We start from the raw sequence: 26,061 nt of genomic DNA on the forward strand, positions 1-26,061 counted from the left end.
TCTGACTGGATGTCAATATTATGGATGGGCGGTACCACTTATTTAGAATCAGAATCAGCTTTATTGCCAAGTATGCTTACACATACAAGGAATTTGTCTAGGTGACAGGTGACAGGAGCTTCCAGTCAACAACAATACAAACGATACCAAAATTTACTTCAATATCATCAATACCAATGCATCTATTAAAGGAGTTTCCCGGGTTCAATACACTTTAAGCTCAATCGACAGCATTTGTGGCATTATGTTGATTACCACAAAGTGTATTTCAACTCATTCCTCCTTAAAAAAAAAAAGCAAAAATGTGTGTTCCAGTGAGACACTTAAAATAGAAGTCAAGGGGGCAATTTTTGGAGGATTTAAACACATAAATGTGAAGCTTTTAATTTTATAAAAGCACTTCCATGAATTCTTCTGTTAAAACTGTAAAATTGGCCATAACGTTTCACAGATGTGATTAGTAAGTGATTTCATCTCCATAAAATCATGTTTACACACACATTCTTTATTTCTTGTGTTTTTACTTTTGAAACTGAGAGTATTTTAATGTTAAAAAATTGTCCTCCATTCACTTCCATTGTAAATGTCTCACTGGAACACACATTTTTTTTTTTTTTAGAAAAGGAGGAATGAGTCAAAATAAGTTTTCTGTGGTAATCAACATTATAACACAAATGCTGCTGATTGAGCTTAACTTGAACTGAACCCGGAATATTCCTTTAAGTGGACATTTATTTGCTTTAATTGACAATTATTAGACTACTGTTTGGTTGACCCTTACAAAATTATCCTTGGTTTTACTACAGGAACCACAGTTTAACCATGGTTACTACAATGTTACTATAATAAAACCAAGGTTATTCTGTTTGTAAATATATCAGTTATTAACAACAGTCACAGAGCGTTATCAATGTTCTAGCAACTGTTCATTTAAAAAATCTTGTAACAAACATCACACAAACTCTTTATAAGATCTGTTGTTATTTAGTGTGAATTTACTCCAGAAGCAGTTTCTCTGTTTGTCTCTCGTCACCTCAGCGAGACACTGATCACTCTCGTTTGAATTTCTGTGGCTGCTTGTGTCTGTCAGCGTTTATGCTCGTTAGGATGAGCAGATGAAGAAATGTAGTTCTCTTCCTGGAAGCATATTGTATGTTCATGGTGACCTAATAACAATATCTCTAGTGAAAAAAAATATATATTTATGCAAGGATCCAAACTGCAGAACAAGTCGATCATCCCTTGTCAAGATTTCTAGAGAATAAGGACTTAAATTGTGGACTATTTTTCTCTTTTTTTTTTTCACTCAAAACACTTTGATTTACATTGTATGAACAAAAACACCCCTTACATCCTTGAAAATATCATCGTTTTGTTCTGCGAAAGGCAGTCATGCAGTTTTGAGAGAGAATGAGAGGATTATAATTTTTTTGGTGAACTATCACTTTAATTTCAGAGGAATTTGACCTATCAGTAATCTACCAAACGTTCTATTAGCATTCAAGGCCAGGAGCAATCAGACTTTGTCTTCTGTTTATGCGGTTTGTTACCCTGATAATGGCAGAAACACACACATTCACAGGTCAACCAGTGAAGCATTAACCAGCAGCAGTAAATCCTTCAGCTGTAACCCCGAGCCCAAAGTCCACATCGCAGTCTTTATTCAGTCAGAGACGGGCCTCAGGCGGATAGAGATGTCCACTTTGACCGTGTTTCTGAAGGAGGTTCCTGGATGGTTCCTTTGGGCTGGTATCTTCATACCTGTGACGATACTACTACTGCTCATCATCGCTCACTTCATCTGGAGACTCCACGAAAGTAAATTCATCTAATATACACACCTGTGATACTATTTTTACTTGTAATAAGTGTGGGGTAAGTTACTTAAAATAGTAATAGTAAAATCCTAATTGTTTTCTAGATTGTAATCAGATTACGTCATTGAAAATATAATCACATTACAAATTACTTTGTTTTTAAATCACTTTCAAAAAACACTTTTCCACTCCAAAAATAATGTCTTTTTTATTTCTTGTTCATTGTTACAAGTCATGTGCAGTACACTCCTCACCTCACATTTCTCCATCACACTGACTCCTTACAGGGCCATAATTCATGTATTCTACATAAATAAAATATTACAAATAAACATAACCCGATTATGTATTTTAAAGTAATTAAATCAATTGAAAGTCAGTAACTGTAATTGTATTACAAGAAATTAAATGTAATGCATTACACTATTTTGACTAAGAAAGTAATTTGATTACAGTAACTTATTACTTTGTAATTGTATTAAACCCAACACTGCTTATAACTTTTATTTTTATTTGATTTGATTGAAAATGGATGACGTGATTAATGTCACAAATCTGTTTAATTGATTGGGCAGAATCTTCTTCTTGTCTTTGTTTCTGTTTCGTTTAAGACTATGTTTTGAAATCCCAGATTTTCATGTGGTCTTGGACATTTGGACATCACTGTGTATGTGTGCCAACAGTAATAGCACCTTGCTCATAATATTGAATTTAATAGAAGAAAGCAGAATGTGTCAGGGGTAACACTTGAAGCAGAACTATCTGAAATAAGAGCAAAGCTCAAATAACATCATTGCTTTGATTCTTTTTTACTAAATAGTTTTGTACTTTATATGGTACTTATTCTTTACGTCAGGGATATGATTCAAGTAAACATAGTAGGGACTGTGTTGAAATCGCTTTTACTCAATATATTTGGCAGATGAAATGGTGACAATAAAGATGGTCGTGAATCAAATGAAGGACAGATTCCAAGTGTTTGTGTCAACCTGGAACTCTTTTCTGTTTCTCAGCAAAGAAAGAGCTTGCAACGGCACCAGACCCTCATCAAACAGTGTATCGCCTCTGTTATGGACCGTGCTACAGGCCCAGACGCAGGGTGCACACATGACAGACACAAAGCACCTGTGCTGAGAGACGACTCAAAGGAACAGAAAACTTGAGCAACAAAATTGTGCTAGAAATCACATAATTAGGAGCTCTGACACAAGGATCAGACACCTGTGTGTGTGTGTGTGTGTTTTAAAGAAGGTACTTTTAATGATCCACACACAGAAGTGCCAGAACTTTTAATGAGCAGCAGTGGACATGCACTTGATTTCACTGTTTTTTTCAGCTTTTGCATAAAAAAAAAAAAAAAAAAAGTCCATGAATTTGCTCAACGAGTCAAAAAATGTTTTCTGTTTGGATGCATTTTCTGTTGAAACAGGAAGTTTGAGCAATAGATATCGAAGAGGTCATCCCCTTTTATAATTTAGTCCTTTGCATGTATTAGAGGGAGAAACATTCTCATTCCATAGAGCATTTGATAGGACATACATTTGAAAATAAAGAAGATAAAGACTGTCAATACTAAATGCTTATATAAGTTGTGTCAACTTTTAAGGGTACATTGGCATTCAGGAAGGTTCAACGATTGACATGGACTAAAAACCTCAAAACTCTCATTTAGATTTTTAGGGGGTTTTAACATCTTATTTTTATTTGTTAGGTTTATACATATTTATTGAATGTATTAAACTGAAGTGCTGGTACCTACAGTAGGTATACGATCTCTTTTTTTATAGAAAATATCTTTTCTCATATTTTTAGGATTTATGCATTTCAATTTTATATACATTTCCATTAAACTGAATTGAGTAATCTTTAAAAAAATAAAAATAACTTATGATTTTTTAAATTAATTTAGTTAAAGATTACTTGATTTAATTTGATAATTTGACATGAAATTAAAATGTATACATTTTAAAAACATTTTGGAGTGTATATTAGTTGACCATCAGCACAGTTATCTGTGTTGTTCTTCATTTTTGGATAAGATTATTTTCTTATCCATACATATTTATAACAAATATAAATTTAATTTAATTTTCACTTAAATACTATGTTTTATGAATATTATTTCTTGTTGTTTTACTATTGATTGAATAGTGTTATATGAAGAATAATGTTTACGGTTCATTAAATTGTGCAAGGTTTAAATTCTCTTAACGGCGAGAGAAAATAACTGAATTGTCTCCACAAACTAGAGATAAGAATTCCTTTTGCTAGCTATAACACGCTAGACGAAGCCCCTACATCTGTCTCTTGGCTGGCAAGAGTTAACCCTCATATGCTATTTGGTCATTTCTGATCTAAATGAGTTTTCCTCATTTAATAAAAATGTTTTCCTTTTTCTGAGCAACACAAGACTTGGTTACTTTCCCTCCATTTGCCATCTGAAAAAAAAAAAATTATGGTAAATTTTGATGGTATTCACGGTCAAAACTGTCCGACTATTGAAAATGAATGGGAAAAACAGAGCTTTTGTTTTAACTGTCAAAAACATTTAATGAATCAGCCACAAAAAAAAAAAAAAAAAAAAAAAAAAGATTTTGGTGCAGCTATCATTATGATGACTTTATATAGACATAATTATTTTTATACTGTACGAACTATAGATTATATCGCCTACCCCTAACACAACCCCTAAACCTAACCCTCACAGAAAACTTGCTGCATTTTTACATTTTCAATAAAACATCGTTTAATATGTTTAAGCAATTTAAATTATGGGGACACTAGAAATGTCCTCATAAATCACATTTATAGCAGAATACCCTTGAAATGACAAGTTTGTAACCTAAAACCGTCCTCGTAAACCACCCAAACACACACATACATGGCATCTAAAAGTGGAGCTCTACAGACATCTTTTGGTCACTGTTGCTTTCAAGCTGATGACAGAAATCTGACACACACATACGTTTGCAAAATACATTTTTACAGTAGAAAGTTTGAAATTGAAAAATGTATACTCTGATACTTCTGTTTTATAATTTAATATTCAGACTTCTGTAGTTCATTTCTGTTTCTTGATCATTTTCTTGACATTATTATGCATTTACTTTGAGTTATTCAATTTTTATGCTTGAAATAAATTATTGGTAGAAAAATGCTTATTCGGTGTCTTCTCTTTGTAACACCATGGTCAGGTTTGATTGTAAGAATTATGACATTAACTGCAAAAAAACTGACACTTCAAATCAATTTTAAAATGTTAAACTGTGACAATTAATAGTTTGATAATGTCTAAATATACACTGATCAGCCACAACATTAAAACCACCGACAGGTAAAGTGAATACCATTTATTATCTCGTTACAATGGCACATGTCAAGGGGTGTGATATATTAGGCAGCAAGTGAACAGTCAGTTCTTGAACTTCCTGTATTGGAAGCAGGAAAAATGGGCAAGCGTAAGAATCTGAGCAACTTTGACAATGGTGGTAAATGGTGAACCGGCAATAGGGTCATGGGTGTCCAAGGCTCATTGATGTGCATGGGGAGCGAAGGTTAGCCCGTCTGGTCCGATCCCACAGAAGAGATACTGTAGCACAAATAGCTGAAAAACGTAATGCTGGCCATGATAGAAAGGTGTCAGAACACACAGTGCATCACAGCTTGCTGCGTATCGGCAGACCGGTCAGAGTGTCCATGATGACCCATGTCCACCACCGAAAGCACATACAATGGGCATGTGAGCGTCAGAACTGGACTATGGAGGTGGCCTGGTCTGATGAATCAGGTTTTCTTTTAGATCAGGTGGACGGCCGGGTGCGTGTGCATTGTTTATCTGGGGAAGACATGGCAGCAGGATGCACTATGAGAAGAAGGCAGGCTGGCAGAGGCACTGTGATGCTCTGGGCAATGTTCAGCTGGGAAAACTTGGGTACTGGCATTCATGAATATGTTACTTTGACACGTACCACCTACCTAAAGATTGCTGCAGACCACATACACCAATATGTGGCAATGCCCTGTTGGCAGTGGCCTCTTTCAGTGGTATAATGCGCCCTGCCACACTGCAAAACTTGTCCAGGAATGGTTTGAGGAACATGACAAAGAGTTCAAGGCGTTGACTTGGCTTCCAAATTCTCCAGATCTCAATCGGATTGAGCATCTATGAGATGTGCTGGATCATCAAGTCTGATCCATGGAGGCCCCACCTCGCAACTTACAGTACTTGAAGGAACTGCTGCTAATGTCTTGGTGCCAGATACCACAGGACACCTTCAGAGGTCTTATGAAGTCCATTCATTCATCAAAATCCCAAAAGAAATGCATAATTAAATTTTTCTAAAGGGAAGAAGAAATGGTATCATCATCATCATAAAAAAACAAAATCAAATAAAAATGGTTTAGATTCTCTCTATTTGAAAATTCGTAATGCATGTGTATTTGTGTAGTAAACTCATTTCAAGCATTTAAGCACAATATTTTAGATCAAAAAGTTAAGATCACAAGAAACTTAAATGTAACCCCGCAGCAACCCCATTTCGTATCTGGGTCACGGCACCAAATGTATCCATTTTTTTTAAGTGACCTTGAGCTTGGAAAGGCACTACACAGTATAAATAAAACTTCTAAATATAGTCTAGTGTATCCAAACTTTGGACAGGTAGTGTATATAAATCTGAAAATAAACCTCAAATGAGTCAGACCACAAATATTCGAGAATAAACAAACTTTTATTTGAAGAGTGTTACACAAAGGGTTGGGAGGGGCATAAAAACATGACAGATCATATAAAGCTGCTAAAAAAAGAGAAAACAATACTAATATTAATTGCTATACACAGGGTGCATGGAGACGATGTGAGCAGAGACTACAGAGAGGGGAACACAGGGTTTAATCTATGGCTAAAACTTGAGCAGTGGCAGTTCTTTGTCATTTGATCATTTCATTGAAATATCTGAATGAAACAAATTAACAATATTTAATAGGGCAATAGATTGACCTCATCTAAAATGATCAGTTTATTGACAGGGACAGATTTAAAATAAAATAATTATAATAAAAGGTTTTCTACTAACATATATCAGATTATTGGTGCCAGAAAATTGTTGGAAATCAAAAACCTTCCCAAAAGCTGCCTAGGTTTCATGTTTTTCCTTTTTGTGCATTTATAAGGTTTAGTCTTGTTTCTCAGAGAGGTAGAAAGAAGTTTCTCCCCTTGATGGAATGTTTCTGTGTTTGACTGCATAGAGGAATGATTGGCACTGCCATCCACCATTGAGAAATAACACCATGCCATTTATCCTGTACTGGCCCTTACAAGCACACAATGACATCATACAAATGATTCTTTAGTCCTGTCGTCATCCTCGCTCCATTCCCCCCCTTAAAAAAAAAACATTAAATATCACCTTCACTGTCCTCATATTATTACAAATACTCCACCATAAAGTGATGAAACCAATAAAGATTGGAGAGTAAAAATTCTTTTTTTGAGTCTTTTATGCCTCTGCATGTACTAGGAATGTGAATGACTAAACAATAGAAACAACAAAAATCTGATCTGATCTTCAAAAATGGTAAAGATAAATCTTTTGAGGAAAGAAGATAAACACTTAAAAAAAATGCTACAAATGTTAGAAAAGTGGTTCTGGTTGTGGATGTTAGAAAATGAAAACGTTTTGATACAGGATTAGGAGCTCTTCTCTCGCCAGGCCCATCACTTCTTCACTCTTTCAGATGGATGACTGAATGAACACTGATCCTATATGGCGGAACGTTGTGGATTTCAGCTCTGTGAACAGAACAACACAAACAGAACAGAAAAAGAGGAAGTGTTAAAAGCATGTAACAGTTTGGATACAGTTCTGAGACTGTCCAAAAACCAAGTAAGCTGTAACCAAGACAACATGATGGATTCGGTGCAATTGTGAAGACCGTTACTAACAGCAGTACAATTATAATCATTCATATCTTTATTCAACACATCCCATTAAACATTTACTGTGCTATGTAAAACGTAAGTGAACCACTAGGCTAATGACATCAACAAAAGCTCACTAGAATCAGGAGTTGGCAAACCTGGCATCAAATTAAATTGAAATGATTTAATACGGTGATTATTCTCTCTAGAAGTGGTCGTCCAGCTAAGATAACTCAAAGGGCACACAGCAGAATACTCAATGTGGTAATAAAGAACTCTAGAGTGACAGCTGAAGACTTGAAGGAATCATTGGAACTGGTTAACATCTCTGTTCATGAGTCTACTATATGGAAAACATGAAACAGGTATGGTGATCATGGCAGGACACCATGAAGGAAGCCGCTGCTTTCCGACAAAAACATTGTTGCGTTCCTGAAGTTTGCCAAATACCCCCTTGACACTCCACAACATGACTGGGAAAATATTTTGTGGACTGATGAAAATAAGGTTGAATTGTTTGGGAAGAACACACAGTGAAATATGGCACACACATACTGAAATGCCTTTATGCAATTATTTACGTGAATGCCATTCAACTTAGACTATAATGTATAGTTAAAATATAATTTGGAGATTTTTATTTCTCATTCAAAATTCAAATGTTATAAAATGTAGTATGGCTTACATGTTCTATGGTGGAGTGAGCATCATGTTTTGGAGCTACTTTGGAGACTGGACTACTTACCATCAATGATGCTATTATCAAGATATCCTAGTGAGTTGGGAGATGCAGCAGGACAATAACCCTAAACACTTAAATCCTAGAGAGTCCCAGTCAGAGTCCAGACCTGAACCCAACAGAGACGCTGTGGAATGACCACAAGAGAGCCAATCACACCAGACATCTAAAGAATATGTCTGAGCTAAAGCAGTTCTGTAAGGTAAAATGGTCCAAATCTCCTTCTGAACGTTGTGCAGGTCTAATCCGCTGCTACAGGAAACACTTGGTTGAGGTTATTGCCGTCTAAGGAGGATCACCAGTTATTAAATCTAAGGGTACACATACTTTTTCCACTGTACTGTGAATGTTTAATAGGATGTGTTCAATAAAGACATGAATGATTATAGTTGTTTGTGTGTTGTTAGCTTAAACATATTGTGTTTGTCTATACTTGTGACTTTAATGAAGATGAGGTCACATTTTATGACCAATCAATGCAGAAAACTAGCTAATTCCAAAGGGTTCACATACTTTTTCCACAGCACTGTGAATGTTTAATAGGATGTGTTCAATAAAGACATGAATGATTATAGTTGTTTGTGTGTTGTTAGCTTAAACATATTGTGTTTGTCTATACTTGTGACTTTAATGAATATGAGATCACATTTTATGACCAATCAATGCAGAAAAACAGATCATTCCAAAGGGTTCACATACTTTTTCCACTGTATTTTTTTCTTGTAAAGAGTAAAGATAATTTAGATAACCTATGATAATTTAGACAATATAGATTTCTTGTGACATGTAATAATAATAATAATAATAATAAAAATGCTCAACTCAAACATAGGAGCTTATCAGCTGCACCCAAGCCTTATAATGTTATCCCCATTCAGAGCATATACCTTCAGAAGTACAACATAAACTTGTACAAAGTGCAGTCTGCAATGCTTTAAAATTGAAACAATATGCTTTACATCAATATTTAAGGATATTTTTGCCAGGATAAGATACATATAATCTCAGAGCAGTGGCAGCGCTCTGATATTCCTCATCCCAAAATAACACAGTCGTCCACTGCAGACACATCCTGAGGGAACCGTATCAGCACCGCCAGACGACAGCCGTCCAGTTCTCAGCGCAGAGGAAAAGCTTTTAATGTTCTAGTGATTTGCTCAGAGGAGTTCTTATTTTCACCCTGAGGACTTGAACTGGCTCTTCACATATTTCCGAACAAGTTGAAAGAGTGCACACGGGCACTACAGTAGTTACACTCTGTGCTTAATCTTTAAAGGATGAGGTCCCAGAACAACTGGTCAGGTAAGTTTGGGGGCCGTTTACAAACAAAACAACATTGCTCCCAGTAAAATGTATGAAGCTGTATACGCTGCTGGTAGTATTCATGTTTCCATCCAAGTAATTCATTTCATTTATCCTCTTGAGAAACTGCTTTAAACAACATGATGCCGATCACAGCTGAGTTTGTCTTTGGGAGAAATGGCAATAAAACTACATCTGGTAAGAAACCTCATTCAGTTTGATTCAAAAGATTAGAGTCTCTAGTTTCATCCGATATGCCATTTTATTTTTTAATTGAGCTATTTATTGTAAAATGGCACGCTGTTACACACAATGAACACGTACATGAACTGTGGGCTCATTTTCCTTAAAATATCTTTCACTGTGCATTATCACTGAAGGGTGAGGGTCGAAATCCCTTGTCTCTTCAGATATATCAATACATATATATATATATCCTTTTATATCAATATCTATCTGTATTCTGTTGCTTAACTTCTTTAATAAAGTGATGAATTAACTATATGCATGATCACATAATCAATTTTATTTTTCTTATGCATAACTGAAATATACGCTGAATCATATGTGTGTTAAGAGTTAATTTTTGATTTCATGCACATTCCTTGAAGCCTCTCTCTCTGTTCTGCACAGAGGCTGACTTGAAGGTCGTCTTGGGAATAAGCTTGAGATAAGACACCGGGGAGAATGTTAAACATATGTTCCAGATGTATTCTGTGGTTGATTTTTACCTGTCCATGACTAATTATATGATTTAAAATCCTATGTGATAGCACTTGAATAAGTAGAAGTGTAAATTTTCTCTTATTATTTCTTTCCTCTCCTTTGCCTGAGGAGTGAATATTTTATCTCTCTGTTTTGGTTTAAATGGCCTGATAATGTGTGCTCTAGCTGTCTTGTGCCCAGAGAAGGACTGTCCTTCGTCAGTGTTTTGTGTGTGCGTTTGACCTTCTACCTAGGTTTTGAACCAGGGATGCACACCAGGCCGACTCGAAGACGCCCCGCGACCATCTGCGAGGTCACTTCAGACGTAAATCTCGGGCGCGGACGACAAGTGCGCTGATTAATGTTGATAGGCCATTTAACTATCTATATGTTGTGACTTTATGTTCTTTTAGCCAATCAGGAGTAAAATAATGGAATGTACGTCCTTGCAAATGGTATAATTGATGTAAGATTTTGTGTAAGGGACGAGTTAGCTTTCGATCTCCTCGTGAGACTTTGTCGCTGGCTCTACCAATTTCACTGCAAACTATTCTTCAGTAAATTTTGATTCTTTAATTGAATTTCTCGACTCCTGGTTTTCTTTCTCCATATCTGGTCTGGGTCAAACTGTTATACCCCTAACATCACATTGAGAATAAATGGATGCATCAAAAAGCTGGAAAATGTTGCTTTCAGAGACTGCATACGGCGTTATAAGGTGTTTTTCAAACGGTTCTGAGACTATTGCAAGCAGACGGCACACTGGAGGTGATGTCATTCACTAGAGCATCCTATAGCTGTCCTGTGCAGTTCAGTGCATTCACTCCTAAAAACTGGTCAGAAGTTCAGTTTCAAGCTGCAGATGAGGTTTAGACCACATGTGTGGGGCTAATAGTTACAAGTCAAAAAGGGGAATGGAAAATGCACACAGCAGTCACGCTCGGGTCTCAGGAGGATAAGCAAAAAATCAGAAATCTCAATATTGCGTAAAAAAAAAAAAAACATCTAAAATAAAAGTGAATAAAGCAGCGTTTGTACAAAAGAACAAAACAGGCACTTCTGGGTAATATGGCACAAAATAGAAGTTGTAGCCACTGTGGCTCTTCTATTGAATGTAATAAATTACTTGTGGTTTGAAGCATGCAGACAAAAAACCTCATGTTTGCTTGCGATTGGTGGCAGGTGCCTTATTTCTTAGAACTAAAGTGTGTCAGGCAGTTCTGGGAGTTCTAATAGTAGGCAATCATTTTGATTATAGACCATTTCAGAATAACCACAGCAACATTTGAGGTACTATGCAATAATTTAGATCCGCTGGTTAGTCCAGTTATGAGTGAATTATTCAGCTACATGACTTGAGGCATTCATGTGACTCATGTAGGTCAACACTCATTTAGGAATGTATTCTGTAAATGTGTTGTCTTTATAATTTGTCAAATAAAAAAAGAAACCACCTCAGTTGAGAATACAAGTTTTTACACGAATTTTGGAGAAACTTGGTTTCCATACAGCTTTTTTTTTGTGCATAAAAATAAGTAAATAGAAACCCAACTAGTGTGACGTTGGACTCTTGCAGTGTAGACAGCTTTGATGATTGTGGTGGTCTAGTATTGTTGCATCATAATGCACCACTTGCACTTTATAAGGGTTATAACTAGGGCTGTTGATTTTCCTACCATCAATTCAATCTTCAATTACCTCTATGTTTTTACAAGTCTCAGTCAGGGGTCAGTAAGTGTGACTCCAACTGTACAGACATCAGGCACACAAAATGAGGACGCATTCTTTCATTCAAACACAGCTGGTCAGAGCGCAATTCTGAAGATTCAAAATACATTTAGCTTGACATAGCACACTCAAAAATCTGTTTATGACACGTCACTACCAAAGTGTACACAGAAAAAGCCCTTATTATATGAAATAAATAAAATTGCTAAATGGATTTCTGTGGACTGTAGGCCAATGATAGGATCATGTTCAATGATATGGAAATAAACAATATAGGCTTTTTGCCTTCTAAAGCCATTTTTTGCATAACCTAATCAATGCTTTACTCATCTGTGATATATTTATATTATTAAATACAACAGTTAGTTCCGGTCCTCAAATCTGATTGGACGAGAGACGTTCCATGAGTCTGACAGCATCAGCACTCGGACGCTTCACTGTGTGTGTGTCACTCCGCTTGTGTTTCTGCCATTCTAAACTAAAGTGTAAGAGCAGTGCAGATGAGTTAAGAGCTATCGGTCTCTTTACATTTTGTGACATTACATATGTTAGCCAGCAGGTGGAGGCAAAAGACAATTTTTGTGTGTAATATGAGCCCATTGGTGATGTGATGTGAAGTGAGTCAGCATTAGTCAGTGTTTACATACAACAGCACTACATGATCGATTGTATTACTACTACACTACTAAAGCTAGTAAATAGCTTTAAACAAACATCTCACAGCTGAGAGACACAACAGACTGATTAATTACACAAACTCAAGGCGATTACCTCTTACCGGAATTAGACATTTGAGTGGATATACTGTTCAAAATGGCGGAGGAGATTGCAGTTTCTAATGTGAATGTCTCTTGTGCAACAGCTACCGTGAAATAGGGATGGCTATTTTTCCACTGAGAAAATAGGATGAATTTCACCAAAATGACTTTATCTTCAGAAAGCTGATTAACAGACTACAGCATCATCAACAGGTGATCACACACACTCCATGTCTCCCTCTCTCTCACACACACACACACACACACACACACAACTTGTTACTCCAATTACATGTTAGAAACAGTCCAAGCCACGATACTAGTAGTTCAAAGTGATGTTTTTGAGAGACTTGGACACATCATTTGTTTTGAACCAACAATGGCAGATTCTGATCCGTGGTGTAAGACAGTTTTTTATGTCTGTACTCAGTTTTTCCGATTTTTTTCAAATTTACTTGTTCATTGAACTGTTGTATAAAAGCAATATCACACTCACAATCGTGCTATATGTCCCTATATCAGCACTGCTGTGATTACTGCGGCACTCGGCTGAATCACAGCAGTGCTGATGTAGGACATATAGCACGATTGCGAGTGTGATATTGCTTAAATATCCTCCCAAGACCAGAGTGTGACTGCTGTGTGTATTTTCCATTTTCCTTTTTGATTTGTAACTAGTAGCCCCTAATAAGCAAAAAAAACTAATTCTAGAGCAAACAGTTTTTCTATAACTGTATGTCCTCATATGTGGACAGTGGGACTATGTTGTGAAATTTTATATAACACTAAGCTACTGAAAGTCCGATTTTTTTCATCAAATCAGATTCAGATCATATAATCAGATTTTAGGAGTGAATGCACTTAACTGCATAGAGAGATATAGGATGCTCCCTTATTTAGTGAATGATTTAACCTCCAGTGTGCTGTCTGTCTGCACTGGTCTCAGAACAGTTAGAAATGCATCTTATTTTCATCCTAACTCCATATAAAGCCTCTGCATTTTCACATTTAAAAGCTGGAAAATGTTGCTTTCACAGTAAACATAGGAATGCACAAAGATATGTATAATTATTTGAATGTAATTATTTAATCATTCTATTGACTTTCTTTTTATTTAGAGGCCTTTCTATTTGCAGTTAATTAATCAGCATACCATGTAATTAATTTGATTAAAATATATATTTTTTAAATAAATAAAAAGTTATAAAAGGTGTTAATACAGCATTAGTGAAGCTTGCATTAGGTTAAATAAACGTGTCAATTGTGGAGTTTAACCAGTCATCCAGAATAGTAGTTGACTACTCAATGATCAATGTTTACACGATGATGCAGGTCAGAAATGAAAGGGTGCACATCACCATTGATAAGATTCCTGCTGCTTGTAGTGCCAGGTCCCACTCGCTTATGTTGCTGTCAGTGCTGTTCGCAAGACATTCGAACACTACAAATGATTTCAGATGTCCGCAGCGGCTGCGTGATTTGCTTATAATTTGGATTGTGAATGCAAATCTCTCCAGGTTCAGGTTATTTTCAATGTCATGTCATTTCAAATATATCTGGCTGAATATATCATTTAATATCAAATATATTATTTGGATATTTTCCATGGTGTGACTTAGATTGAACATGATTAACCAAAAAATGCCGTCGCTACTTTGTTTTATTGATTAGAGTAATCAAGAGTATTGGAAATGAAAGACTTAACATTACTATTATAATTACTATGATTTTACATGAAAATACATTAACAGTCAAAAGTTTGGACACATCTGACTGAATTTTTTTCTCATGACCATAACTTGTGTCTATACACAAATTCCTTCACATTGGATTACAAATGTTTGTATTTGTTTAGAAATGTAGGCATGTATATTTGTCTATATACTATTATATAGTCAGGGACAATGCAGAGGGGTGACAGACAAAGGGGGTGCTTGAAACATTCAAGCTAAAATAGTTTTGAATGTGGAAAATAGTCATATTTAACATTTCAATGATAGCGCATACATTTGTAGGCACAATTAAGCCCTTGTTACATGACCAACAGAGACCAGGTTTTAATTGACACTGCTTTAGCAGAACTGGACTTGCGTAACAAGAAATACATTGTGCATTGGGACCACAGCACACGGGAAATACAAAGACAAACAATGAATGAAGAAAAGGAAAAAGCATAAATGAAAGGGAAGAAACAAGAGGCTCTAGGCAGAGATCACTGTCAGGTCCAAGCAGGACGAGCCAATTGTCAAGAGCAACACTCGTAGCCATTGTCTTACCTGTCCTTTAGTCGTCGTCCTCTTCTGCTAACTCGGTCTCTTTGTGGACGACCACGCGAGTGACGGACATATCAGGGTGCTGCTCTTTGGCCTCCTTTATAGCATGGGCCAGTGCCTGACCCCGCCCACAATAAACCATCAACACAAACGAAACAAACAAAAACCAAACAAAAGGATTAACGGAAAATAAACAACCAAACACAAGAATGAAAAAACAAATTAAACTGAACACACATGGAGGATGACCAGGATGTATGTTTACATGCAAAATCTTACAGTGCATTCAGAAAGTATTCAGACCCCTTTTTCACATTTTGTAATGTTGCACTTTTATGTTAAAAGGCTTTAAATTATAGTTTCACATCAATCCATATGTGATATTGTTTCTCCATACCCCGTAATGACAAAGCAAAAAGCTGATTTTTGATAACTTTGCAAATGTATTAAAAATAAAAAACTGAAATATCACATTGACATAATGAAGGGTGAGGGTCAAAATCCCTTGGCTCTTCAGATATATCAATACATACATATATATATATATATATATATATATCCTTTTATATCAATATCTATCTGTATTCTGTTGCTTAACTTCTTTAATAAAGTGATGAATTAACTATATGCATGATCACATAATCAATTCTATTTTCTTATGCATAATTGAAATATACTTTGAATCATATGTGTGTTGAATGTTAATTAGTCTCTTTTAGGAACATTCCAGAGTCTCTCTGTCCTGCACGTCGGCTGAAGGTCTTTTGGGGGATAAGCTTATTTGTGACGCTCTCCAGCCTCTCAGGGAGGGGGTCAGGGGAATGCGTTAAACATGTGTTCCAGATGTATTCTGTGTTTGATTGTTACCTTTCCATGACTAATTATATGGTTTAAAGTCCTATGTAATAACACCTGAATAGTAGAAGTGTGATTTTCTATTATTATTTCTTTAGGGAAGAAATGTATGTTATTTCAACCCTCTCCTCTGCCCGAGGAGTGAATATTTTATCTCTCTGTTTTGGTTCAAATGGCCTGATAATGTGTGCTCTAGCTGTCTTGTGCCCAGAGAAGGACTGTCGTTCGTCAGTGTTTTGTGTGTGCGTTTGACCTTCTACCTAGGTTTTGAACCAGGGATGCACACCAGGCCGACTCGAAGACGCCCCGCGACCATCTGCGAGGTCACTTCAGACGTAAATCTCGGGCGCGGACGACAAGTGCGCTGATTAATGTTGATAGGCCATTTAACTATCTATATGTTGTGACTTTATGTTCTTTTAGCCAATCAGGAGTAAAATAATGGAATGTACATCCTTGCAAATGGTATAATTGATGTAAGATTTTGTGTAAGGGACGAGTCAGCTTTCGATCTCCTCGTGAGACTTTGCCGCTGGCTCTAATAATTTCACTGCAAACTATTCTTCAGTAAATTTTGATTCTTTAATTTAATTAATTGACTCCTGGTTTTCTTTCTCCATATCTGGTCTGGGTCAAACTGTTATACCCCTAACAATAAGTATTCAGACCCTTAACTCAGTACTTAGTTGAAGCACCTATGGCAGCGATTACAGCCTCAAGTCTTTTGTGTATGATGCGACAAGCTTTGGACACCTGGATTTGGGGATTTTCTGCCGATCCTCTCAAGCTCTCAATTGAGTCATTTTCAGGTCTCTCCAGAGATGTTCGATTGGGTTCAAGTCCAGGCTCTTGCTGGGTCACTCAAGGACATTCACTGAGTTGTCCCTAAACCACTCGTGTTGTCTTGACTGTGTGCTTTGGGTCATTGTCCTGTTGGGAGGTGAACCCTCGGCCCAGTCTGAGGTACTGAGTGCTCTGGACCAGGTTTTCATTAAGAATATCTCTGTATTTGGCTACATTCAGCTTTCCTTCAACCCTGACCAGTCCCCAGTCCCTGCCGCTGAAAAACACCCCCACAGCATGATGCTCCCACCACCATGCTTCACCGTTGGGATGGTATTGCACAGGTGATGAGCGGTGCCTGGTTTCCTCCAGACATGACACTTGGAATTGAGGCCAAACAGTTCAATCTTTGTTTCATCAGACCAAAGAATCTGGTTTCTCACAGTCTGAGTGTCCTTTAGGTGCTTGTTATGTGTCTTGTACTGAGGAGAGGCTTCCGGCTGGCCACTCTGCCATAAATCCCAGATCGGTGGAGTGTTGCAGTGATGATAGTCTTTCTGCAAGTTTCTCCCATCACCACAAATGATCTCTGGAGTAGCGGTCGAACAACTTTTTTTCAGGGCCGATACAGATTATTAGTAATTTAAGGAAATCGATAAACGATATTTGGGGACAATATAAATTTGCAGTAAAACATTATTATTATAATCTTTTTTTTTTTTTTAAATCAAGAGTCAAAAAGTATATTAAGACCCAGGCAAGGAATGTGGCCCAAAAACAAGCAAAGTAGTGGACTATGGTGGATTGTCTACCATATATATATATATAGAGTGGTGGTGGTGTAGTGGGCCAAAGCACATAACTGTTAAACAGAAGGTCGCTGGTTCGATCCCCACAGCCACCACCATTGTGTCCTTGAGCAAGGCACTTTACTCCAGGTTGCCCCGGGGGGGGGGGGGATTGTCGCTTTGGATAAAAGCATCTGCCAAATATATATATATATATATATATATATATATATATATATATATATATATATATATATATATACACACACACCAATCAGCCACAACATTAAAAGCACCTGCCTAATATTGTGTAGGTCCCCCTCGTGCTGCCTGCATTTTAGAATAGCATTCGGAGCTGATATTCTTCTCACCACAATTGTACAGAGTGGTTATCTGAGTTACTGTAGACTTTGTCAGTTTGAAACAATCTGGCCATTCTCTGTTGATCTCTCTCATCAACAAGATATTTCCATCCACAGAACTGTTGCTCACTCGATGTTATGCATTTTCAGCTGTGAGACCTTAAACAGGTGTGTGCTTTTCCAAATCATGTCCAATCAATTAAATTTGCCACAGGTGGAGTCCATCAAAGTGTAGAAACATCTCAAAATGATCCAGATAAATGGGATGCACCTGAGCTCAATTTAAAGTGTCATTACAAAGGGTCTGAATACTTACGTTAATGTGATTTCACTTTTTTTCTTTTTAATACATTTGCAGTTATCAAAAATCTGGTTTTTGCTTTGTCAGTATGGGGTATGGATTGTTGAAAAAATTTATAATTGAAAGCATTTTAGCATAAGGCTGTAACAAAAATGTGAAAAATAGAGGTCTGAATATTTTCTGAATGCACTGTACATAGATTATGCTGAATCTGACAACATAACGTTATGTAAATGTTTAAAAGCTGCTTATCGTTGTATTGTGAAACATGAAAAGCACAATACCAATTTAAAAAGTTCAAAAACCAATACATTTTTGCCCACTGTGCCAATTTCAATTAGGACACTTCTAGTGGCATATACAGTATTGCACATGACTGTTTCCATTTTGAAGTCTAAACATGTTAAAGCACTCGTTGTAATCTAAAATTAGCTCATTGTAAAAACCTGAGAGCGCAAGAAAAACATTTTTATCAGAACACCGATACAAGTGTTTACATGTAGAGTGAAATCAGGGTAATGGGTTTCGATCAGATTTCACTTAAATGGTGGTTTTTAAAAGCTCTTAAATGGTATTCACATGACCTTACAAGTTGTAGGAAGACTAGCGCCAGTCTATGAGCATCACAAATGTCACATCGCTATGGAAACCAGTGTGTGCGTCATACTCTACAGGCAGACCTCATCCTGCATCTGCCTTGTTTGTGGTTGAGAATGAACCTCTAATACACTTGGATTTGAATAATGCATGTATTTCACACACGCATTGTGACATATTCGGGTGTTCCTCTGCTATATCCAAGCCATAAACCATATTTACTTTCTACTTAAATGTATAAATCTTTCAACACTGCCCTACCACAAGTTCAGAGATTGTTAAAAATATAGTTGATAATTGTATAATTGTAACAATTGTAATAATATAACTCATTTCCAATGGTTTTTATGATGAGTAGATAATTCTGTCATAAAATAATTTGAACAGATTGCCTATACTGTTTATCTGGAAATCAAAGATCATAATGTTCTGATTTATCTCAGAGATAGTTAGTTTGGTTCAATGCTTAAAATTATTTATTGAAGAATTGAATGAAAAGAAATAAAAATACTTCAGCAACCAAGTCCACTGATAAAAGTGTGCTCACGGGTATCTCACCTGATCGTGATCAATGTCAGAGTCTCCCGTGATGACGATGCGCTTCTCAATGCGAGTTTCTGACAGTCCGCCCTTTAGTGTCTGTCAATCATTCAAATGACATGTTGACAACAATAAACAGATGTATTCAAGATAATACTGTATGATAAAGGCATTTGCAACACATAAAATAAAACGGAAACCAATTTATTTATTTGTTAACGGAAATAAAAACATAACTGAAACTAACTGAATTAAAAACAATATAAACCCTGATTTCAGTTGTGCTGTGTGATGACAACTTTCAGCTGGATGTTGGGTGGGATTTGATTTAGCCATCGGCATTTGATTGGATCGTTAAAATTGGGCTATGATATTACTGGATAATATTATTTTCTCCAGCCCACAGAATGTTATTACATTTTGCTGAAAGATTATGAAAAATATTTTCTTTAAGATAACATGCACTGGGGTCTGGGTATCTCAGCGAGTATTGACGCTGACTATCACACCTGGAGCCGTGAGTTTAAATCCAGGGCGTGCCGAGTGACTCCAGTCAGGTCTCCTTAGCAACTAAATTGGCCCGGTTGCTAGTGAGGGTAGAGTCACATGGGGTAACCTCCTCGTGGTCTCTAAAATGGTGTTCTCTCTCTCAGTGGGGCGCGTGGCGAGTTGTGCGTGGATGCTGCAGAGAATAGCGTGAAGCATCCACACGTGCTTTGTCTTTGCAGTCACAGGCTCAACAAGTCACATGATAAGATGCACAGATTGATGGTCTCAGATGCGGAGGCAACTGAGATTCGTCCTTTAACACCCAGATTGAGGCGAGTCACTACACCACCACGAGGACTTAGAGCGCATTGGGATTTGGGCATTCCAGATTGGAGAGAAGAAAAAAAGATAACATGCACTGATAAATCAGTTCAATTTGATTTTATGTTTATAGAGAATCCCTTATTGAAATGTACGGTATCGTAGAAAGAATGATTGTTAATCATTTTATATATATACACACTATATTGTAACGAGGAGGAGGACGTGGCCAGGCCGTGAGGATGCACGCCCGGTGCAGAGTTGCCCAATCAGAGGAAGAGAGATTAAGGAGGAGCCGGGGACGCCAGAGAGAGAGAGATGCACGCAGCCGCTGTGTGTGCACGTCAATGTGTTATGTTTCAGTTTTATGTTGTTGTCTAATAAAAGTCTTTGTGAGTGCTTCCTGCTTCCTTCTTTCCCGATGAACTCTTGTTCAAGCCTCTTGGCTTGTGTGTATATATATATATATATATACACACAGTACAGTGCAAAAGTCACAAAAGCATTTGTTTTAAGATGGTTATTTATATCTTCAGCTTTAGTGTGTCAATAGGAAATATAAATGTTAGACTTCCAAACATTAATTTTGCAAATAGAAATGATTAGAATAGAAGAACAGGGAGTCCTGCAACAGATGTCATGGCCCCCACAAAGCCCCCCACTGAACATCGAGTCAGTCTGAGATTACATAAAGAGACAGAAGCAATTGAGAATATATAGAAGAACTGTGGGGAATTCTCCCAGAAGCCTGAAACATCCAATCTGCCCACAACCAAGAACAACTGTGTCCAGGAGAATCTAGGAGAATTGGTGCTGTTTTAAAGGCAAAGGTGGTGACACCAATCTATAGAGTGGTTAAAAAAACGAGTATTTATATAACTTGGTCAGATCAAATGCAGGATAGTGTGTGTGATCATGTGTGTTACCTTTGTGATGTGTGTGGTAGTGGTGGTGCAGAGTGATTCAGAAGTGATGGTTTGAGCCGTCATGAGCACACCTGGCTCCCCATCTCCATTACCATCCATCTGTCAATCACACACAGGAAAAAACACCCATAAACGCATGCATTAAATAACACTATAGAGAATGGAAACAAATGTGTATGTGTGAAGTCAGGGCTGAACAGTGGGACAGTTTTGAATGCATCTGCCATTAAAACATTATAATATGCAATGACAACATTTTATCCCATTCGCATGTGTGCAAGTGTCATTTCCGCCAACAAAACTTTTGCAACAAACAACAGAATAAAAAAAAGAGAGATGGGCAGAATCAAAAAAATGCAAGAAATTGTTATATTTGCCCTTAAAGTCTGTAGGCACGTATTTGCTGGATTTCTAGAAGACGAGCTTAAATAATGATGCTTTTGACTCTGAAACACTGGATTCAGCATGTTTATGAGATTCAGAGAAACCCAGTAACAGATTTCATACTCAGATTAGTGGTCATTGGATATTTATTTTCACTGCTCTATTCTTAGAGCACTATAATTAACATTGCATACAGTATGTTAATAAAAATGATTCAAATCAAAGCATTTGTATTTTTTAATTACATGCCAGGAAATAAGGAAATACATATTCTGTGGTGGTCAGGGCAAATGGCCATTCTTGTCATAATTATTTATAGCAATACAACGAAACACAAAAAATTTAGTCGACACTGATTTGCGAATTATCCAAACTAAACCCTTGAGAAGCACACAAGCAGGTTTATTCACTGCTATCAACAGAATCAAAAGGACTGGTCAGATCATGTGACCGCTCTCACCTGGGCGGCCTCGTAGGTGATGGTCTTGGTTTCAGTGTGAACGATAGGGACCTCCTTGGTGGATATCTCAGTCTTCTGAGCGGCAAACGTGTCTGAAATTGTCACCATCTCTGTCTTCACAACAGGAGGCTTCAGAGAGACAGAAGCGGTCAGTACACGGAACACAAACAAATGCAGTCCGGCATGTGTTAACTTCACACATGAACACACACACAAACAGCACTACTGCACAACACAAGTGAAGAGAGGAACTTCATGCCATGCACCGTTTAAAGAAACACAAAACCAGAGTGTGCCGCTTTAAACTAGACTCTGGTATAATGCATACAGCATATGCAAATCACAGCAGACAAACTGAAAAAAAGAAGCCAAAAAAAATGTTGACAAAGTCTGTATTTGTACTCATTTTGGCAAATAGTAATTGAGTGCAGTTTTGGTTTCTGTAATTTTTGGCAGTCAATAAACAGCATGCAAAAGCACCCAATCATACAAATACATCAATCACATCAATATATCACGAGTCACCCTTTTTTTATTTTGTCCACAAACTTTTACCAAAACTTTAGATAATTGGAATTGTATTTAATTATTGTTTAAACCTTAAATGCATAGCTCGGGTCTTTAGTGACTCTCATTAGAGCAATGGCGATTAATAGTCATACTTCTCAAAGGAATATTCTGGGTTCAATACAAGCTTAAGCTCAACCAATCAATATTGATTACAACAAAAAAGTTTAGAATCATCTCTCCTTTACTTTAAAAAACTCTAACACAAGACATAAACAATATGTGTCTAACATGATTTTAGTGTGATAAAATCACTTACTAACCGCATCTGTTCAAAGTAATATCCCATTTTACAACTTCGTTGCCATCACAACGTAACACTGTAAACCCCAAAACTACCATATAAACAATGAATGTATGTGCCTTTATAAGATTCACGTTTCTGCCTTTAAACCATCCAAAACTTCCATTCACTTCCATTAGAAGTGCCTCACTGTAAACTCCATTACAGCTTTTTGTTTTGATTGTTTGATGGTAATCAGCATAATGCCACAAACGATGTCAATTGAGCTGAACTCGTACTGAACCCGGAATATTCCTTTAATGTGGAAGTGTGCTTCATATACCTTAAGAAGTCATTTATTCATATTTGACTTACAATCATATCATTAAAAAGAGGATATATGATTTCCTTTAAGGTTTTAAAATTAATGAATGACATACATTTTTTTTATTTTAAACATCAACATTTTCCCAAATATTTAAAATGTTTACACAATATTTGAAGTTTCAGCTAAGAAATTGTAATGCCGGCCAACCAACGAAAATAATAACGTTTGCCAGACAAATTATAAAAAATCGAGTCCTCATTTCAGTTTATTTTGCGACGTAAACATGATGGACTATGCATAATAATAATAATAATGCAAAAGGCTAATAATGACACAATCGAGTCAAATTATTGATCAAAGTTTGTTCATTATAGCTGCTTTAAAAAAAAAAAAAATGAACTTAGCATGGAATTGTCATTTGAATAAAAAAAAAAATAATAATTAAACAATGGGGCAAAAAAAACCCTGCAATTTGCCTCATATCATTTCAGTTATAAATAAATATATATATTAAAAAAATCATTAGGTTATGTCATATTTCTTACCTCGGCTAATTTCCTTGGTTCTTGATATTTATTACCATTTTCCTCAAATTTTTCGTAGCACAAAAGCGGTTAGCTGCCAAAGTGAAGCAAACTGTGTGTTTCTCTATAACTTGAGATACACATAATAGCCATGTGTCCTTCTCTCCAAAAGATGGCAACACAACGCTGTTTTAATGTGATTCTGAAGGGAGAAGTTTCTCATTGTGGGACACAAAACAGAAATAATGCAGACTGCTTTTGCCAATGTGCTGGATACAACACGCTGTGGACGCTCGCATGTTTACATTTTTCGGACATTAGGACATTTTAACGCTCCAAAAACGGTCATTGCCGGCTAACGGAAACTCTGCCGCAAGCCCTTATTTCTCATGAAGGAAGATCTTTGAAGTTTTCTGTGTATTTGAAAACGTTTCTTCATTCTATCATCTCCGCAGAAGTAAGAGTGTGTTATATACGCTGCGTGTATAGAACAGGAACATTTGACATTACATGTTCTTAAATTAAAGTGCAAACAAAGTTTGCGTTCACTTTCAAAATCCTAGTTTATATTTTCACAGGAGTTGTGTTTTCATTCAGTGTCTGCGCTGCTTGTGAGGTTTGCCGAGGTGCGCTGACTGCCCCCTGCTGACGCACCTAGTAAAAAAACTAAGTTACGTGCACTTTAAGCTTGAACTGCTCCAATGGTAAGAAAATAGTTACTTTTATTACAGCATTTACGTATGGACCAGGAGGCATGATTAATTATGTCGATTGTATTTTTTATTATTAATTACACCGTCCTAATCAAAATGTAACAGAATATATTATATTCTATTGTATTATTTTCTAACTGTCTTGAAAATACTTGAAAATGCACGATCCAGGCACTTTTTAGATCCATATGGGATAGATATATGTGCCGGGTCACTAAAGACATAACGAATAATGTTTGGCGAAACACCCATGCATTTGAGGGTTAAATAAGTACAAACTCTTAAACCAGCATTTCTCAGTGCATACCAATTAAGATATTGAATTGTGATTTATTGAATCGTGATGTATTCTCAGAACAGGTAGTTGGCGATACCCAGCCCTACACACACACACACACACACACACACATATATATATAGAGCTTGGGGATTGGGCATGTTTATATGCCTATCCTCAACTATCAGTGAGGAGAATCAATGTGAACTCACTTATCAAATAATAAATATGCACGGAGCTGCATGAAAAATGCAACACATCCCCATACAAAAGACAGGCAACATGCAAATCTCCCTGCTAACGTCTTCAATACCACTGTGACATTTGTTTGTGTGTGTGCATGTATACAAGTGTGTGTGTAGAGGACTCAGATGGAATATAAAATCGACTTAAAGGTGTGAGAAGATGGAATGACTGATGTTTAACTCTAGAACAAGCTGGCTAAATTCTCTCATTTAAGCTTCAATCGCTTCCTTCAACAATGCTAGAGCACAGAGCAGCCAGTGTGCAGATAAAGCAGGATCTTCTTCCAGAAAGGAAGTAGGAGTGGGAAATGGAAGAGGAGATGAGATGAGGAAGGGGAAGCGTAGGCGATCATCTCAGCTCGGGATATCAATTACCTCCGAACAACAAATAACCTGTGGCATGCGCTCAGTTTCCACATGGGAAATGCTGCCGTTGACGATGTGAGGCGGCTCCTCTTCTGCAACAGCACTGAGAGTGGGCGGGACATCACCGTCAAGGGTGTGTCCATTTGGAGCTTCGTCCGGCGTCATCGAGACCTCATTTGTCGATACTTCTTCAGGCTGCGCAGGCTCAGCAAGTTCTGCTTCTGTGGTTGGCGGTGACTCGATCCCAGAGGGTGGGGCTTGTTGGTTAAGCACCACCTCCAGCTCCTCCTCAGGATCTTCTTTGATTTGCTGAGCCGAGACGCTCGTACTGGGTGGTTCAGCATGGTACTCAGCCTCTTCTTCGCTCTCGCTGTCTGACGATAAACTCTTCTCCTCTTTGACCTCCGGAGCGTTCTCTGTTTCTGTGGTGATGGATGCCTCAGGGGCGGGGATTTTGGGTTTGGCTTTGGCTTTGACGACTTCCTCGATGACAACGGTCTCTTCCACGACCTCTACGACGTCTGGTTGGCCGTTAACATCAGGACTCTGTTTGTCCTCTGCACTCTACACCAGACAAGCACACAGACACACGTGGGATGGAGAAAAAAGCAAAAACATAAACGATGACCACAGAAACAAACTGAAAGAAACAAACTTCCTGCATAAACGAAAAAAACAACACACATATATAAGCAACATAACGAGAGAGACAGACGATGATGGCAAGCTGAAGGATGGATGGACAGGTGATTTCTTAGAAAAGAGAAACA

At 37.1% G+C, this 26,061-nt stretch overlaps 1 protein-coding gene across 7 annotated transcripts in view; it reads right to left on the reverse strand.

The window, feature by feature from the left end:
- Nucleotides 1-6,528: 6,528 nt before the first annotated feature.
- The window catches only part of LOC127621843 (protein 4.1-like), a 151,090-nt gene continuing 131,557 nt past the window's right edge, over nucleotides 6,529-26,061 (reverse strand). For 5 of the 7 annotated variants that reach the window (XM_052095607.1, XM_052095606.1, XM_052095605.1 and 2 more), the window contains 6 exons: nucleotides 25,301-25,855; nucleotides 22,049-22,177; nucleotides 21,205-21,303; nucleotides 19,487-19,567; nucleotides 15,246-15,360; nucleotides 6,529-7,608 (listed from right to left, as the gene is read on the reverse strand). In XM_052095607.1, the coding sequence (XP_051951567.1) occupies nucleotides 15,253-15,360; nucleotides 19,487-19,567; nucleotides 21,205-21,303; nucleotides 22,049-22,177; nucleotides 25,301-25,855 (972 nt within the window). In that variant the 3' untranslated portion in view covers nucleotides 6,529-7,608; nucleotides 15,246-15,252. The remainder of the gene's footprint in view (nucleotides 7,609-15,245; nucleotides 15,361-19,486; nucleotides 19,568-21,204; nucleotides 21,304-22,048; nucleotides 22,178-25,300; nucleotides 25,856-26,061) is intronic. The other 2 variants (XM_052095603.1, XM_052095608.1) reach the window with 2 other exon arrangements.

This window comes from Xyrauchen texanus, chromosome 28 (assembly GCF_025860055.1).
Source record: "Xyrauchen texanus isolate HMW12.3.18 chromosome 28, RBS_HiC_50CHRs, whole genome shotgun sequence".
Taxonomy (NCBI): Eukaryota; Metazoa; Chordata; class Actinopteri; order Cypriniformes; family Catostomidae; genus Xyrauchen; species Xyrauchen texanus.